Source organism: Rhinolophus sinicus, chromosome 3 (genome assembly GCF_057876585.1).
Source record: "Rhinolophus sinicus isolate RSI-liver-muscle chromosome 3, RSI-T2T, whole genome shotgun sequence".
Lineage (NCBI taxonomy): Eukaryota > Metazoa > Chordata > Mammalia > Chiroptera > Rhinolophidae > Rhinolophus > Rhinolophus sinicus.
Genome location: NC_142503.1, coordinates 24,377,778 through 24,396,099, shown reverse-complemented (window position 1 = coordinate 24,396,099; position 18,322 = coordinate 24,377,778). Strand labels below are relative to the sequence as shown.

At 33.7% G+C, this 18,322-nt stretch overlaps 1 protein-coding gene across 6 annotated transcripts in view; it reads right to left on the bottom strand.

Moving 5' to 3' along the window:
* NIPBL (NIPBL cohesin loading factor) overlaps positions 1-18,322 on the bottom strand; it is a 189,437-nt gene that overhangs the window by 51,582 nt on the left and 119,533 nt on the right. For 5 of the 6 annotated variants that reach the window (XM_019737211.3, XM_088796488.1, XM_019737212.3 and 2 more), the window contains 6 exons: positions 10,768-10,950; positions 5,939-6,136; positions 5,613-5,684; positions 5,431-5,520; positions 3,186-3,289; positions 2,365-2,451 (listed from right to left, as the gene is read on the bottom strand). In XM_019737211.3, the coding sequence (XP_019592770.2) occupies positions 2,365-2,451; positions 3,186-3,289; positions 5,431-5,520; positions 5,613-5,684; positions 5,939-6,136; positions 10,768-10,950 (734 nt within the window). The remainder of the gene's footprint in view (positions 1-2,364; positions 2,452-3,185; positions 3,290-5,430; positions 5,521-5,612; positions 5,685-5,938; positions 6,137-10,767; positions 10,951-18,322) is intronic. The other variant, XM_074328993.2, reaches the window with a different exon arrangement.

The window sequence follows — 18,322 nt, the reverse complement described above, 5'->3', positions numbered from 1 at the left end:
TACATTCTTTACAAAACATTAGGAATGAAGTATAAATATTGACATTACTTTAAGTAAGATACAGTGGTATCTCGGTTTTCGAACGTAATCTGTTCTGGAAGACCGTTCGAGTTCTGAAACATTAGAAAACAGCTGACAGCTAGGCCTCAGGATCTTGCACTCAGCAGAAGCTGCGTGACATGTTCAACTTCCGAGGCATGTCAAAAAACGGAAGCATTTACTTCCAGGTTTATGGTGTTCGTAAACCGAAATGTTCATCAATGAAGACGTTTGAAAACCGAGGTACTATTGTACTTGTTTCAATGTTTTCACATTAATATACCCTATTTCCTAATTTCACCACTAGATGACACTCCAGTGACAGTTACAGTTACCTTTACCGTCTGTGTACTTGCTCTAAATCTAAGATTTTAGCTGAAGACTGTACTTATATACAAATAATTCTATTAGGGGTATAAACATTATGATAGTAAAAAAACTATAAATTCTGCTCACTGCTGTAAGAACAAAGCAAAAATTAACAATGAAAGATAGAGCCTTATTTAAAATTAATAAAATGTTACTGATTCAATCATTCCTAATACATATTTTCCAAAACACTGTATATTTGAAATGGAGATTAAAAAGCAATGATTATGCAGACTACTGAAAACGTATTTTGTAAAATGGGTAATTCAACAACTAACTGAAGACTGCATTTTAATTTACACATGGGTAGCCTGCATTACTATTGTGAAGGGCGCTTTTTATATTACTTATAAAATAAAAACCCCATACGAAATATCAACTTCACATTCTAGGAATACCTCCATATGCATGTTATTCAAAGCTTATATACTGGGAAATGGACTAAATAAAAGCATATTATATATTAAGCAGAGAGAGGCTTTCTAATCACTAATGCCTAAAAATTTGATTACATTTTTTCTAAATCTCTAGCTTTCTTACATTTTATGTTTACATAACCACTAAAAAAAATAAGGTAAAGTAGCTTTTCTTTGATATTAAAATTGATGGTTAGAAGAGTCAGTTGAGGAGACTTATTCATCATTTATGCCAAATGTTAAAGACTGTCTGCAACACATTAAATAGTGCTAAGGTTTTCAGGAGTGAAAATAATTTCATTAAGACTGAATCAGCTAGCTCTCTAGAATGCTAGATTCTTGGTATTTGTAACAATTTCTTGCCAAAGTATTTTAAATAAAACGTGTAAAGATGGAGCATACTGCTGCTACAGATTTCTCTAAGCCTTTTGTTTCTATTACATGATTCAAAAATGACTTTAGAGGGGGCATTGGAAAAACATGAGTATACTTAATAAGCCACTGAAATACCACCTGAGATTACTTTTCTACAGTTTTATTCCATGTAGATCACTTAGCAATCCTGTGGCTTCTGCAAACATCAAGAACATTTCCCTGAGATAAAATCCAGTGCATGTACGTAGTATATACTTACATGTAAGAATGAAAGTATATATATCAAAAGTGTTAACAATTTTTTTGCTGGATAGGAATGTGGACCTTCTTGTAGTTTCAAAAATTTTTACAATAAATATACTATTTTTTAAATCAGTCTTTTAAAAATAAAGAAAATTTATTAACTCAAAACTTTCCCAAATTTTTATCTCTTATATTTATTAAATGCCTATAAGCACTAGTGTTTGTATTCATTAACGATAGAGATATCAAGATCAATTTGAGTGCATATGATGTTGAATGTCTGCTACAATGCTAGGAAGGCAGATCCCAGGCAATTTAATCAGGTCATAACCATTACCATGTTGCTACTGCTTTTGATACAAATGTACTAAAATTTAACAAAGGTTTCAGTTGACATTTATTGAGAACTTACAATGTTCCAGATATTGGTAAGCACTTTAAATGAATTCACTTATTTATTTAATTCTTTAAATAACCACTTGGGCTAGGTATAAAAATGGCATAAAACAATTAATATTTTGGGATAATTAGGAAATCAGCATAAGACTTCTGTTTTTCCAGGAAATGGCAAGAAAAAGAATAATTACCTACTATCATTTCATAAATAAAAGGACGTTTTAAACACACTCATACAGTACACAAAGAAGAGCACAATGTAAGATTAAAGAATGGTCCTTTAAATTAAATGAATTTACATCTGTCATTATTCTTTGTCAAAGCTGGGAAGTGACAATGTGTAAAATTAATTTTGAATTGCTAAGTATAATTCTAGCAGCAATGCTAATGAATGTAACTAGTAAGTGGTAACAAGGTCAAATTAATGAAATTTGGAATTTCCCCTATAAATCAAAGTTCCTTATAAAAAAAAGTTATATATTAACAACAACAGGGGTAAAATTAACACCATGGATCTTAAACTTACATGATTCAACAAAGTGGAAAGCTTTGACCCATCTTGAATATTCTTCTCCAAGATATTTAGGACTTTCACAGTTTTGTCAGTGGAAAGCTAAAACAGCAACATAAATTCTTTTATCAATTATTTTACTACTCTTGAAGGACGAATCATTATCTCTACATTACAGACTAGGAAACTAGAGTAGACAATTCTGTGCAAGAGGGAGCCTGGTTAGAAGAGGAGGAGACAGGAATCTTCTTGAAATTGCATTTGCATAGCAACCAAGCAGTAGTTTAGGGGGTGAATAGTGGTTCATAAAGATTATTGGAAGCAATCCCTTGATGCATTATTGTTTGAAGTTATTATCAATGAAAAAACATTCTGCTATTCCATTAGTGCAATGAGACTACTTAGCAACAGAGAGCTCGTAGGAAGACAACTCAACAACTTATTATAAAGCCTAAAGCAATGAGCCTATGTACTTAATATGTTGAAACATAGCTTTACTCTTTCACCACTGTAAAGGACTAAAGCAAATGTCAAAGAAAAATTTAGTTTATTTCTGCATTTAAATAATCTCAACATTTGCAACAATGAGAAAATTAAACAGTGAAAAGAATCTAGGCCCATTCCTCTTTCCATGCAATATGATTTTCTTTATAATAACTTGCAGAATATTTCGATTCAAGGTTTTTTAAAAAAAACATAATTCAGTTAGATTCTTAGAAGCAATCATGAATTTTCTTTGCATTATTTCTTGATGTAAATTTTGCAATTTACCTTGAACACTTTAATTTCAAACATCATATATTAACTAATTCATAAATTTTACTTTAGTGATATACCTTATCCATTATACCCATTGCTTTAATTTTAGCAGATTCACTGCCGAGTTCATTAAGCTGATGTTTTCCTAAGAGCAGTTCCTGAGGAATTTCATCATCATCACCTGAAAACAAACACCAACAGTTTAGGTAAAAGAAGCAGTTCAAAATAGTAAGCTTACCTTTTTAATAAAATTTCCGGACACACAAACACATGTAAACAAACTAAACAACAACAACCTCAGAGGCTTCTGTAAAACTCAAGCAAACCCTGGAAAGAGGACAGTGATTAAAGTTAAGAGTTCTAACTAAGATGGGAAGAGAAAATAGATATCTTTACTACTTTAGATACACTGCTGACCCTTCTCAATCAAGCTCTCTGCCCTAGGAGGCTGACCTGTATGGACCACATCAACAGTCTCCCATGCCCTCTGGCTTCTGTTTGGGTTTAACCAGTGGGGAGCCCTGTCAGAAGATCAAAGAGGAGACTAAGGTCAGGATACTTATATCATTGACTCCTTCCTTGCAAGGTCTCTTCAGGCTGCCTATGTCCTCTGATCAAAAGGTTACTGCTTTTTTCAAGGCAGCCCACTTGACAGCTTTTTTCCCCCTAATACTGAGTTCTGGTAAGTTTTCTTTATACATGCTCCTTTGGTTGCAGAGATAGTAACACTTCCATGCCTGTTAACCCTGGTTTCTGGCACTATTCTGCCCCTACTTTTGTAATTGGTCTTTTTGTAAATACTCCTCCTCAAATTTTCCTAATGTGAAAGTGCCATCTGCCTTCCTGTTGGGATCTTAAATGACACAGAAGACAATTTCTCAGCACAGAATTGGAAAGTTTTAGAAATGATGAAACTGATACTCCAAATAATGGGGAAACACATTAAAGATACTTGGGCAAGTAACCCTCATAAAACAAGTACTTTCAAAATAATGGGTAACATACCTTTTGAGGCACTTTCAAACAGATATATCAAAATTATTATATGCCATATGATTTTTGTATAAATTAGGCACTAGTGTTTGTACCAGCTGAAGGTGGCATAAAATTGTTGAGGAGCTCTAAACATTATAAGCAGTATTTTTATAAACCTAATATTTTATATTTATAGATATGATCTTTACATATTATTTTAAAAGAAATATATGAATATTACATTAATTCTACTGCATTATAACTGGTTTACTAGTTTATTTTCCATATTAGATTATGTATTACAGCAGGTCTTTGAATCACTTCATTTAATTCAACATTGTTCCATTATAATGCTGGAAAAAAAAAAAAAATTGATTCCCAGCCGGGTCCACTGTCTGTGTGGTTTTGCATGTTCTCCCCATGTCTATGTGGGTTTTCTCCAGGTACTAGGGTTCTTCCCACAACTCAAAGATGTGCCTGTTAGGTTAACTGGCATGTCTAAAACGTACCAGTATGAGTGAGTGTGGGTATGTGGGGGTGCGCCCTGTAATGGAAGGGTATCTTGTGCAGGGTTGGTCCTGCCTGGAGCCCTGTAGTGCTGGGACAGGCCACCCATGACCTCAAACTAGAATAAGCAGGTTGGAAAATAATTACTTTTTTTATTTTTGAACTCTTTCTTAAATGTATGTATAGCTCACATTTATTTCAATGTTTAACATTACAAGCGTTTTGGGTCTTTAATCAGAAATTTGGTGATGTTTTTGTGACCAGAAATATGCTGTAGGATTTTAATTCTTGTTTCTATCAATTAGCATACGGTGAAATTGCTTTCATTAAGTCGTTGCTCCTGAAGTCGCAGTTTCCAAAAGGACGACTTTAAGTGAGGATTTACTGTATGTAGTAAAAGGCAGGGCATGGGTATTTCTCTTTGCATCTCTAGCAGTTAACATACTATTGACAAACAGTAAGAATTCAATCAATATTGGCTATGAGAATAAATGAATAGAGGGATGGGCTTCCTATTTCTGCTCATATTAGTACCCTCCTTATTATAAGGCCTATTCGATTCTTGTCTGCATAAAGACTTCCTTAATTACTCTAACCTGTGGTAGCTGCACTCTCAGGATTCTTTTTAAAACTTCATTTTTATACTAAAGTTTTCAGCTTCTTCATAACATAGACTTGATTCCACAACTAGACTTTCAATTTCTTGGGAGCACAGAACATGCCTTTTTCTCCACTAGAGTTAACTGGCAGGAAGCTAGACACATAGGTAAATAAATGTTAATACATTTTATACCAATATTATATTTAGAGGTAAATAAATATATTTTAAAATTATTTTACCAAATGCAGTAAAATCCATATCTTCTAAATTATCCAAAATATTCTCTATTGAGGCTGTGAATCTCTTAAAAGTTGAAGAATCCATCATTTCTGCAACAGAGGGGGAAAAAAGCATATTATTATTTCAAGTAGAAAATGGAAACTGAAGAATATCACAAACTAAAGATAAACTAAAATGTTACCTTCAGGTGTTAGTTTTGGTTCATAAGCTTTCCTCTTCTTCTGTTTTTCTTTTTTCTTCATTTTTCTAGCAACTAAAATGAACAAAAAGAAATACTGAAATGCAGGAAATACAACTTAAATTATTTTTATTTGTGTTTATAGTTTCTTCCTGAACATTAATTAACTACTTAATAATCACTGCCAATCCAAACTAAATATATACTTGGGTCTTAATTAAAAATTAGTTGTTGTTAATTAACTCATAAAAATTTCAAATATTCTTCAAAGTCAAAGCCCTAAATTTAAATTGGCTTATGTAAGAAATCCGTTGACACTGATGAATTACCCTCACTAAGGCTGGGAGGAGGAGAATAATCTTCCATGTCAGAATCTGATGGACTTCGGTTTCGATAACGACCACCACCCGAACTCCTTCTTCCTTCATGAGAATGGCCACTTCTCCTATGATCCCCAGAGCTTCTTCTGTCACGCTCTTCATATTCCCAAGCTTTATCATCATCTTTTTTATGTCGTTTCCTAGAGGCTAGAAGCAAATCCCCATGACAAATAATTTACCTCATTTAAAAAGACTATTAAAACTTGTACTTAACAAATGAACCACATGGGGAGAAAAAAATCTACATTGTATGGGACTAGGAAATTTTGAGTCATTCTGTTTAACCAGAAATATAAATACTGGGGGTGCCAAAAATGTATACACATGACTTGTATTCACCTTTTGTTATTGGTATATATTGAATATTACAATTTTAATATTTTCCTTTCTTAAAATGTGTATACATTTTTTTGGCACCCTCTGTATAGTATAGAAATGGTATCATTTATTTTAGCATTACCTATTTAGATTTAAAGATTTTTCATGAATTCAGTTTGCTAATAAATATAGATATGAATGTTCTGAGAATTAAACCACAGTGCTCATTTCAGAGGTATTCAGTGTCAGTAGAGATAGTATCTAAACTTTAGGATAAACTCAGGCATGTAAAACAATCTTTACCTAGGATTTGGATTAAAAACAGAAACACCTTAAAGCATTTGGTTTTTGATGGGGGCAGGGTTTGGAGGAAAAGTAAACTTTCGAGAAAGTGTTACAGAATATGGGAAACTGTATACGATCAATTAACAGCCAGGTTAACCCCACAACTTAGTTATAAATTCAGTAAGACTCTGATAATCTAACATCACAAGCCTACAGAGATAGAATAAAACTGTATAGTTGTAAATACTCATCTATTGAATTCAATTATCCAACAACACACTTGCTGAAACCCAAGAAGAAAAGTTGTTAAGCTTATGCATGCTACATAAGCATATTTATCTAAGTTACCTTGAATCCTTTCCCCATCATTCCAGAGGTCTAAACATTCTGCTAAAGTCACCAGTACTGGCAGAAGCCTTTGGACAGAACTAGCAAACATTTCATCTGACACACCAACTCTGATCAACTGGTAATAGCTGCCTAGAGCATCATGTTGAGAATACTTCTGAGCCCTGAGACAAAGTATCATATTTCAGCAAGAAAGACTGATTAGCAATGTCTGTCCATTGAGAGCTGGAGGGCAGTATAAATGACAAATATTTATCATACCTGCTCTGGGGTGTAGCACCACCAAGTTAAAACCAGGATAGAGAACTGATGTGTCCTACTTGGGATCATATACTGGTTGTTACAGTGACCACTTGCTGCTGACAATGACATACTTTCTAATCAGCCGATGTAAATGTGACTCCCATGCTTTCTTGTGTCTGGCTTCGATTCTGATTCCCTAATTATGATCAAAACCCAAATACGAAACTTTTGCTTGAATCCCCTCCCTGGCTTAGGTTTAAGGACGCAAACCTTTGGCCCATGCACTCTATGCTTGTGCCCGTGTCTTTCTCTATGGATGATCAATGTCTATACCCTGACTGATCCACTCTTATAAGCTGCCCCAGCTATTCCTATTCAAAAATCTAGTTTGGCTTCTTTCTGGATCCTTCTGCCCAATCTACTAACAGTATGACAAAAACGGATAATTTTGTTTCCTCATTTTTGTGGTCACAGGCTTGGCAGAGCAAGACAGTTCATTTAAAAGGATAAATGTAAATGGATATAGTTAAAACTTCAACGATTTTCTTCATAATTAGGCATAAATTTGACTATAAAATACATGAGGGAGAATTTCCCCCCGTTTATGATTAGGGTATGCCCCGGTATATTCTTTTACTGAGGGGCTGCCTTATATATAAATGTAAGTTTATATGTGTGTGTGTGTGTGTGTCTGTGTATGTGTATGTATGAGAGAGAAAGAGAGACAGAGAGAGAGAGAGAAAGAGAGAGAGAGAGAGAGAGAGAAAGAGAGAGAGAGAGAGAGAGAGAAAGAGAGAGAGAGAAACAGGTCATTATGGATAGCATTCACTAAGTGTTTTTTCAACAAGTACTGAAATACCTACCAAATATGAGGAATGACAACTAACAAGCAAACTTGTTCACAAAGTAGTATTCTATGACCCCAAATATAACCTACTTAATCCTTTTGAATTTTAATTAATTTCATAAGAAACCCATTTCAAACATTCAATTCTACAAGTAGAAAATACTTGAAAAATCTTATAATTGTTAGCAAGTACATACAATATGTATAGGTGGTAATTTTTTTTAGGCTGTGGAGGTTTTTGTTTCAAATTCATTAAACTTTAGGCTAAAAATGGGAAATTGAAAATCAGGATGGAAATTAGAAAAAAAAACCCAACTTCTAATGCTACATCGTGTATTGCAATAAGGCTATCAGGATCCCAATTCATTATGACTAATTTGTTCTTTCTCTGTTTCTCTCGTTACCCTGGCAGTAGTGTAGGAGCTCAATAGTACATAAAATACGACTTGGGTTTTTTCCACCCTCCCTTTCCAAACTTCATCTATATCTTTCTTTAGCTTCTTATCTCCCCTCCTCCTTCTCCAGACCTAATAATATTTGTGCTATGGCCATCCAAATCTTTCAAAATTACCCCTCCATCCTTCCCTCTCTCCTTCAACTAAACTATTTCCTTAGTTTTAGATTTTTGGGAGACCAATTTGATTAGACTGCAGTCAAACTGCAGGTTTCAAAAAGTCTCTCTCAAAGCAGCATAAGCTTGTTATGTTATCATAATACTTTCATATTTTGTATTGTACTATATTTTCACTACACTGCTTTTCTTGTGGCATAATAACATTTGGTTGTTTGTCAATTATCAACTAGAATTCTTTCATCACTCAAATCAGTAGGCTCAGAGTTGACTTTTCTATATTTACCTGTATAGAAATACACCAAGAAAAACAGGAAACTACTCTGAGGTCTTTTGAAAAACCCAGAGAAACTCCCCTTTTTCCTAGCAGGGGTTGAAGCTCAGGTACTCTAACTATGTTAGTTTTCAGTATACTTGGTTCCATATATACTTGATATAATGGTTCCATGGTTTTAACATGAAGTTACGTGCTCCCATAAGATGAGACAATAGCTCTCATAATAGAAAGCAAAAAATAGTGGCTGCATTGATGACAGCGAGGCATTTGTGGTTCTCTCCCCTATTTTACATTTCATGGGCATTTCTCATTATGCTGTCCTTTCTATTTAACTGAGGTAGCTTCAGAACTCTCATCAGCTTAGCAATGCAGGCAGCCACTCTCCATTAATAGGAGTTGAAGTGCAATTTGAAGTAAATCTGCAATTAAGAAACTTCTCCTTCTAAGCTATTCCCTTTAGAAATGAGTGATATATTTGGGGGGAGGGAGGAAAAGTGAAAGAGAGGTGTATATGTAGAGAGGGGAGTGAGTTTCTGAGCCACCAGATCTGCTTTCTCCTCTCCCTTTCCAGAGCATATGTTCCCATATGACCAGAATGTTTGATTTTAATAAAAAAGCATTGACTTCACCCACTGAAATATAAATACATCTCATGATAATACAAATTATAACAATTATACATATAATTAAATGTCAGATTAACTTTGCTATGTTTTATTTCAATTTTAAAACTTTTTTCATATTTGTTCAGTATTCATAGTCTACTGCTCACAGCTCAAGAGCTCACAATTTTAAGACGATCAGAGTAAATGAACATTGATTAAAAACTTTGGAGGAGGTGAAGGGCGTCCATCAGCAATATACATTTTAAAATGGCAGCATGCATCTGTCCTTCCTGCCCTTGCTTGTCACACCTCAATCTATGGACACTAGGTGGAAAAGGTAGAACACACTGGTGGTCTTCCCACTTCTTTTGGTCATAATGACTAAGTCAGTTGGCACACAAGTGAAGATCTCCCATAGTCTGTTTCCACTGAATGCCGTTTAAGTCAAACAAGGTTGCTGACCCCTCTTGGCTAGGCTCAATTCTCTTGCTCCAGAAGAAGGAAGATAGGGATAAAAGAGAAGAACTTTTTCAGTGGACCAGTAGGAAGACAGGCGAGGTATAGCAAGTCTAGTGCAAAGACAGGTGATCACAGTGTTGTAGAGAGGTAGCTGTGTAGTGAAGAAGCCAGCTCTGGAAAACAGTGAAACAAGGGAGGAATTCCAGGACACAGCTGGGCAAAAAGGAGAAGCCAGGTCCAAACCACAGATAATTGGCAATGTGGCTAATCCATTCATAATTTAGTGATAGTATGGTTTTAAATATTTTTTCACCTGGCTATCTCCTATGTGTCCTTCAAGACTCAAATCAAGTGTCACCTCTTCCAGTAAGCGTTTCCTGAACCCCCAATATGATTTTTGATGCCAATCCAATGTGCTCCCACAGCACCCTGGATTTACTACTATCACTGTACTTTTCTCAATGTATTACAATTGTTTATTTACATTTTCCCCCATTAGAATGAAAGCTCTTCAAAGACAGGGGCCACATCTTATTTGTATTTTTATTCTCAATGCTCAGCATTAGTAGGAGCTCAATAATGTTTGCTAAATACACATAGACATACGAGTGCTATTTGATGCTAACCGAAGATCATTAAAATTTTTTTTCTCGGTGCCAACTGATCTCATCTTTCACATATTTTTTAAGTACCAAGAAAAATACTTGCTATATTATTAAGAATTAAGATCACTGTATGCTTGCTAACCCAAAAAATCATAAATGAGACAAACACATCAATCTGCTTTTTAATTCTAAAGTAATAATAAAGTTATGTGATACTTACATTCAAAAGCTTCTTCACTATCATTATCTTCATCTGAACTGATTTCAGCATATTTTGGCTTTTCATTAACTGTGCTACGCTTGCGTTTATTCATTTTCACACGTTCACAAAGTGGCATGGTAGATTCAATTTCTGCCAGGAGTTCAGGGGGTAATTCTTTTAACACTGATTGATCTATACTACCTATTAATGAAAGGTAAGAAAAAAATTTCAATCTGAAGATAAAAAGGAAATTTTAACTAAATTAGCATAATGAAAATATATATTTATATAAGTAGTCTAAGTCACCTTTGCATTTTAACACATTCATATTTACAACCAGAAGTCTAAACCCTAAAATAATAATGCAGTCTTTATACATATATCATTACGTAACAACTTTAAAAACATGGTAATAATGGGCAGTTATATTGTCCATTTTTGATAAAATGCCTTCATCTGCCTGCACTGACTAAATACTTCCTGAAATTAGAGATCCACTGGTATTATCAAGTATATTTATAGCAGGGGGTACATCTCATATTCTTGGTAGCACCCAAATTTGTTTCATAGACATCTGAAGCAATTAGTGTGAAAGTAATACTATCCCTCAGAACAAATGAGAAGAACTGGAGGACACTTGTCAAGTCCTTTTCTTCTTCTATGATCTTGGTGGTTGTGTATGGTGGCTGGGACAAGAGTTCTGTATGCTTTTACCTACCAATGTCTATCTGAGAGGCATGATAATGCCGTTAGCATTACGGAGAATTTCCCCAAACAGATTAAACCAATATATGCATTTAATTGAAAATAATAGAAACATGAAAGGTAGAATAAATAGAACAAAAATATTTAAAATATAAATGTCTATAATTGAAAATAGTAAATTCAAGTCTAAATTCATATTTTCCCATGAAAGAATAAAGGCAGGATGAAAATATATCAACATAATAAAAATTATTAACATAACACTACCTAATCCTACACACATATACAACAACATACAAACAGTTGTTATGAAGAAATAAATTATTAACATCCTCTTGAGAGCTAAAAAATAAAGAAATAGTAAAAGCTATTTTTTAGGATAATTTGTCCTTATGACTACTGAAGATGACAATTTTAACTAACTTACTTACCCCTGTAAATTTTTGAATGGAAGTATAAAAATGATATCTTTCCTGATGAATTTTAGGAATTGGGAGCAAAGAATACCATTCTGGTTTATAGCAGAAAATATTAGTAACTATAATCAACATTAACACTACAGCATTCAAATGATTAATAGTGCTTATGTAAAGAATAAAAGTAAATCATGACAAAAACAAATGGGTACTGACTAAGACAATTTCAAAGCCTCAAGAATATACAATACTAAAAATTTAAGAATATAAAACAAATTATGAATCTCAATGGAAAAATCCTTTTTTTATTCCTCATGAAACTTTTATTCAATATCACGAAGCAGTTGTTTCAGTAACTTTTAGTCTTCCAGCCTTTTAACAACATGCATAGCAACAATTTTACCCAACAAAGATGTAATAATTATGAGTGGTAATATTCCAAAAACTCCATTGCTGAGAATCCTGACATGCTAATGTTGTGTTTAACCTATCTGTATAATTTTCAAATCATGTGACATTTCTTTGTACTAACTTTCTTAATTTAACTGTATTTTATCAGTAAGGTCAACTTTTTAGAATATTGTTAAGAGATAAAAAAAAATCAACTTTAGCTTTGGATTGTCAGTACATTCAGCTTCAAGGTAAATACCTAATGCATCCAATTTAAAGCCCTTAATGGTTTGATTACCTATAAATATGTGTTTTTTTTTATGGATCATGTCTTCTAGGATATATCTTTCCCTTTCCACATGACACATAATATGAAGTATACGGGTATGATTAAAAAAATACGGTGAATGTTTCAATTAAAAAAATTTTATTACAATAAAAGACACATTGCCATCAATCCCCCTCTAAATACTCCCCCTCGCTTTGATCACACTTATCCCATCGTTCTTGCCACTTCCTGAAGCAGTTCTGGAAGTCCTCTTTTGTGAGTGTCTTTAGTTGTGCTGTCATGGCTGCCTCAATGTCCTGAATTAATTCAAAACGTTTTCTGTCATGGTCATTTTGACTTTAGGGAAGAGCTGGATGTCACAGTGTCAGATTTGGTGAATATGGTGGAGGAGGACATACCATAATGTTTTTGACATAAATTGCCGTACCAGAAGCGATGTGTGACATGGAGCGTTGTCATGATGGACAATGAAGTAAAGACAATCAAGAAATAGGACGCCCAGAACTGCTTTAGAAAGTGGCAAGAATGATGGGATAAGTGTGTTCGAAGTGAGGGTGAATATTTTGAGGGGGATTAATGGCAATGTGTCTTTTACTGTAATAAATTTTTTTTTTAAACATTCACCATATGTTTTGATCATACCTTGGATGTATACAGATGGTCAATAAGCTTCCTGATTACCTGACTCTCTGGTTCAGTTCTTATGTTTACTTATAGATAGATATACTTCCTGTAGTTTCTGAATTGTTGTATTTTATAGACAAATGAAAAATTTCCAAAAAAATTTTCTAAATTCAAATTCTTTTTTGTGCTATTTGAACATTATAATCTTTTTGGTTTATAAATATGGATAATCCAAAGTATTTGACCTTTAGTTCATCATGAGAATTTTTTAGAAACATTTACGTAATCGATTATGTTCTGCTTAGATTAAATTCTCATTCACAAAGACATACTGACTTCATACTAATATCCCAGCATTAAAAATATCCTTCAGACAAATGTACAATATATAATCAAGGGTTAAGATATGTATAGGTACTTGCACTCTCTTTACAGTGGTTTATTATATCCCCAGGGCAAGGACTCTGCTCTCTTCTTTCTTTCTTAAAAAAATTCTTCACAATAGCCACAGAAAATTTATGTCTTCTATTTGATAAGGCAGGCATCAAACTTTATTCAGTTTATTAATTGTAAATTACCATTTCTATTCCCTAAATTAAAAATAATACTATCAGATTCAGGAGCTATACTATTCTGTAGATCATTTTAACCTCTGTACAATGCTGAAAGTTACAACAACATAATTCAGAGACCAAATATTTCATTTCTAATGATGACCCCACTTAAAAAAATCCAGCAATGGTTAATGTCTCTCAACGTACTGTCTATTCCACAGGTTTATGCATTTTCTGAATTAACAACATCCTTTCTTCCTTTTTATAAAACTCTTTATAAATTGACTCAGCCAGTTCCCTTGACTACAAAGGGTAAGAAATAAAATGCTTAACTTTCCTATACTCACACTCAAAATCTTTTAAATACTTCATCAAGAATCAGGTAACTGACTCAGTTTCAATAGAAATGAATAAACAAAAGTACTTCAAATGATCCCTACAACATATTTGGTTATTCTTTACCCTGAATTAGGAAATAATCCTTTAAATGAAAACATCATGTCTCAGTATTGCTTAATACATGGATGATTTTAGAGATTACTGTTGTTTGCTATGCTATCTCTTCTTAAAAACTTCATTTCTCCCATCCCAATGATTTTATTCTTTAAATCAGGTGTTTGAATTCCACAAAATTTTACGTTACTGGCTTGAGGGAAATGCCATTTAGTCAAAATTTTGTGAGGTACCACACTTTCAGATTTTGTAGATATATATTCCATTATAGTGCGCCTCCATTTTCTGGCACAAATAAAGCTAAAGAATACATTTAATTATAGATGTGCTTGCTGTATTTTAGTAATCATGAATTTCTAGTATAAATTACTCATACTAGCACATTTACAATATTATTAAAACCGTAAGTCATCAAAAGATTTAAAAGTCCCAAAAGTCACTGGTTTGACAACAATGTATTTTTGTGTTTGTTTAAATGGGAAAACAATCCTGAAATTAAAATAAACCACAAAATAAAATTAACCTGAGCTAATGAATTGTTTAGGACCCAAGCTTCAATGGAAACCAGTCATGTTCAGAAATAAAGCAAGAAATTCACATAAACCCCGATTTTATAAGCCATAAAAAACATCTTAGGCAGGCATAATGTCACTCAGTGACAATTCTTTCAATAACCTACCCATATTACAGAAGAGTAGCCGCAAATGAATCTTTAACTTCAATCAGGGGCAAAAAGAAAAAAATTCAGTAGTGTAGGTTGTCAATCTGCCCCTCTTGTGACCCTGAGTTAATATGGTTTGAAGATACATATTTTTTGTTGCCAATAGTTCCTAAATGCAAGCCATTTTCTTTATTTGAAGCCATGACAAGAACATCCAGGAGTATAAATTGCTGATGACACAGCCCTGAAAAAGGGTAACATTTGGTAGGCAGAGACAAAAGGAGGCAACCTGAAGAGAAACTGAAAAATGTGGGGTTCAACTATGAGAACAGGACATTGAACGTTCCTTCCACAGGGACCACAAGGTTACCTAACCTGATGGAGGAATTAGGGGTAAAGAAGATGGTGCACTAGGGACCCAAATCCAAGTGAATGTAGGAACACAGAAGATTGGTGAATAAGTTTTGCAGTCACAAAACACTGACCTCAGAGGAAGAACTCTGACATGTATATTTTAGCAGTTATTTGGAAAGACTAACAGCAGACTAGGAGAAAGGAGCTATTACCTTTTGGTGCTAAGGCTCCTTTGGCCGAATGAAAGTGAGTGGAGTGAAATTCAGATCTACAATAAATATCAACAGTAATCAGGGTAACAAGAAGGAAGATATGCTTATAATTGAGGAGAGGTCTTAAGGAAAAAGAAGCTCAGGTACATTACATCTTCTGGAAGAAAAGGATCAGGAAAATAAATAATTAGAGGGGGCTGCTTTTTTTTTTGATGGTTTAGGGTAAATGGAAGTGATACATAATGAGACAATCTGGAAGAAAGTTGCCTTAATTATGGTAAGGAGGCAAAGACCCCAGGCATTGGCTATAAGCCAAATAATGCTTATTCAGGATTACAAAAATTAGTTTTAAAATTTAAAAAAGGAAGACTAGCAGTTATTCATCTGTGGCTAGGGAGGGGTGGTCAGAACCAAATCAAACTGCAGCTATTCTCATTCTGAGGGCCTTTGAGAAACACTCCTGAAACTAATGCAAACAATCCTTACATAATCACTGTATAAAGACTGTTTATAGCCTAAGAACTGGAAAGTCTCCTTTTTAATTTTAGCCAGCAATTTTCCAGTTGTAGTTTGTGACCCATAAGGAAGTTGTGAAATCAGTTCTGTGGGTCTTGACCAGCAGTTATATTTAAAATGAAAGCAAAAGTGTCAGTGATTTGCCTGTAATAAGGGTAGGTATTATTAATATGTATTTGTATGTGTGTATTAGGTCAGAGCATGCATGTTTTTTATCTTAGCTCACAGTAACAAAATTTGTAAAGTCTTTTAATCTTTATGCTTGCCACCTCTCTCAAAACAGGAGAGTCAATTCAGACTGAAAAGGTCTTTCTAGGTTAATCTAATCCAATGTGTGGGCTTAGTCCAATGTTTCTTAAACTACAGATTCAATGAAAGATAAATAATAATTTGAATAATATACTCCAAATTAATCAAATTGATTTTATTCATTCTAAGTTGATAGAATATTGACTACCTTGTATCAGAGAGCTTAATAAATGATGCTTATAATTCTGATATAAAAGTTGCCAGTTATATTTTTGAAGCCCTGCTACAATAAAACCTTGGATTACTCAAAAATTACTTTTATTTTTGATTTAAATCTTTCTAAAAAGCACTGTAGCCATCTCTTTTTTAACAAGACAACTTCTTGCCTCATGATCATTTTGAAAAGACCAAGTTTTCCATGATGCTTTACACCACAATGCCTGTAGGAGTTAACTGCTAAGCATTAGCCTGTTGGAGATGATATGAAATGATCCAGGCTTTGCTTCTGAGTTCTGCAGGTCTGCTTGTAACTTGCTGAATGGGTATACTCAGTCTCTGCTGAAAGTGTAGACAATATGCACACAGCAAATGGTATTCAAACTCTTTAACTTATTTATACCATTCGTGGAAATTCATCGCAAGGAAATTTATGCAATAAAACAAAAGCTCTATGAAGACGTTTAAATCCACTTTATCTATTGTAACACCAAAATGTTCGACCATAGGGGAACATAGTAGTAGATCCCACATTAAGGATAATTATGAGCTATAAAGAGATAGTAAATGTAAAGAAAACAGAATGCAAAATAATAGGTATATCATGTTGTACTATGTATTTGTAACAGGAGTCAAAGGAAATCAATGTAAATATTATACTAATTTAAGAGATTAATTTTCCTAAAGAAATACAAGATATATTTTAGAGAAACAAAAAAAGGTCAATAATAATGAGTGAGGGATTAGGAGATATTTCATGAACACAGTGGGTTTTCAACAAAGATGAAGTGGTGTGAGGTAGGAGGAGTGGAGGATGCAGGACAGGAGCAAAGAAATAGGAGTTGGTAGGTAACCAGGAGCTGTAAGTTTGGGGAAATTTGAGTAGTCTGCTCTGGACAGAAAGAGACATTTAATAGAGAGAAGAAATAGGTAAGCCTATAAAGTAGGTAAGGTTCATATATTACAGCTTTTTGAGGAATGACAGAATCAGAATGTGGTTTAGAGATGTTACTCTAGCAATAACTTGTGAGATGGGTTGGAAGGGGGAGACGTTAGAAGTGAAGTCTTCTGAGAGCAATCTGATACGTCTCTGGGAAGGGTATGAGAGAACAGTATTACGAATTTAACCATTTTTGAAAATTGTTAACATCATTATTATATAATTATCATCTCAAACTTTGGGAAGGACTATTTAGCTCAAAATATTATTAACCATGTAACATGTGATCATATAGAAACCAAAACTATGAAATCAAGGACAAAAAGATTCACATGTTGATATTTGTTATTTAATCTTATCAACCTTATCAAGTATTAAATTGTATTATTAGCTACTCAACTGACGACTACTACTACATTAGGCTGAATATGTACAAAATTTTAGCAACATCTATTTTATTATATTCTAGAAAAACATTTTCTAACAGTGCAAGAAATGGCATATTTTCTGATTACATTCTTACTACCCATGGCTGTAAAACAATGTTTAATTTTAACTAATCTAGTCTCACATTACTTCTTCCATACTGTGCTATAAATGAGTCAAATGTTTAAGTTCTCTAAACTTATTGTGCTTTTTCCTTCTGCCCTTGTGCTAAAAAAACACGTGATCCCCTATTCCTTTGTATTCACATAGCACCCTTTTCTTTACTACAACACTGTCACTGTCGCTTTAGTTAACCATACCCTCCACAAGATCATAACTGGATAAAGTCATAGACTGTGTTGTTTGCAGCATCTAGCAGACAGTATGGAATGATGAAGATGGCCAAAAATATTGAATGCTTAGTGCAATGATTAGAATGTGGTCTTCTAAGAAACTCTTCCAGCTGAACATTCTTTTTAAAATCCTGTAAGCAGTTTTCAGTTGTTATACATATATATATGTATACATAAATTTTATTGGGGAATACTGGGGAACAGTGTGTTTCTCC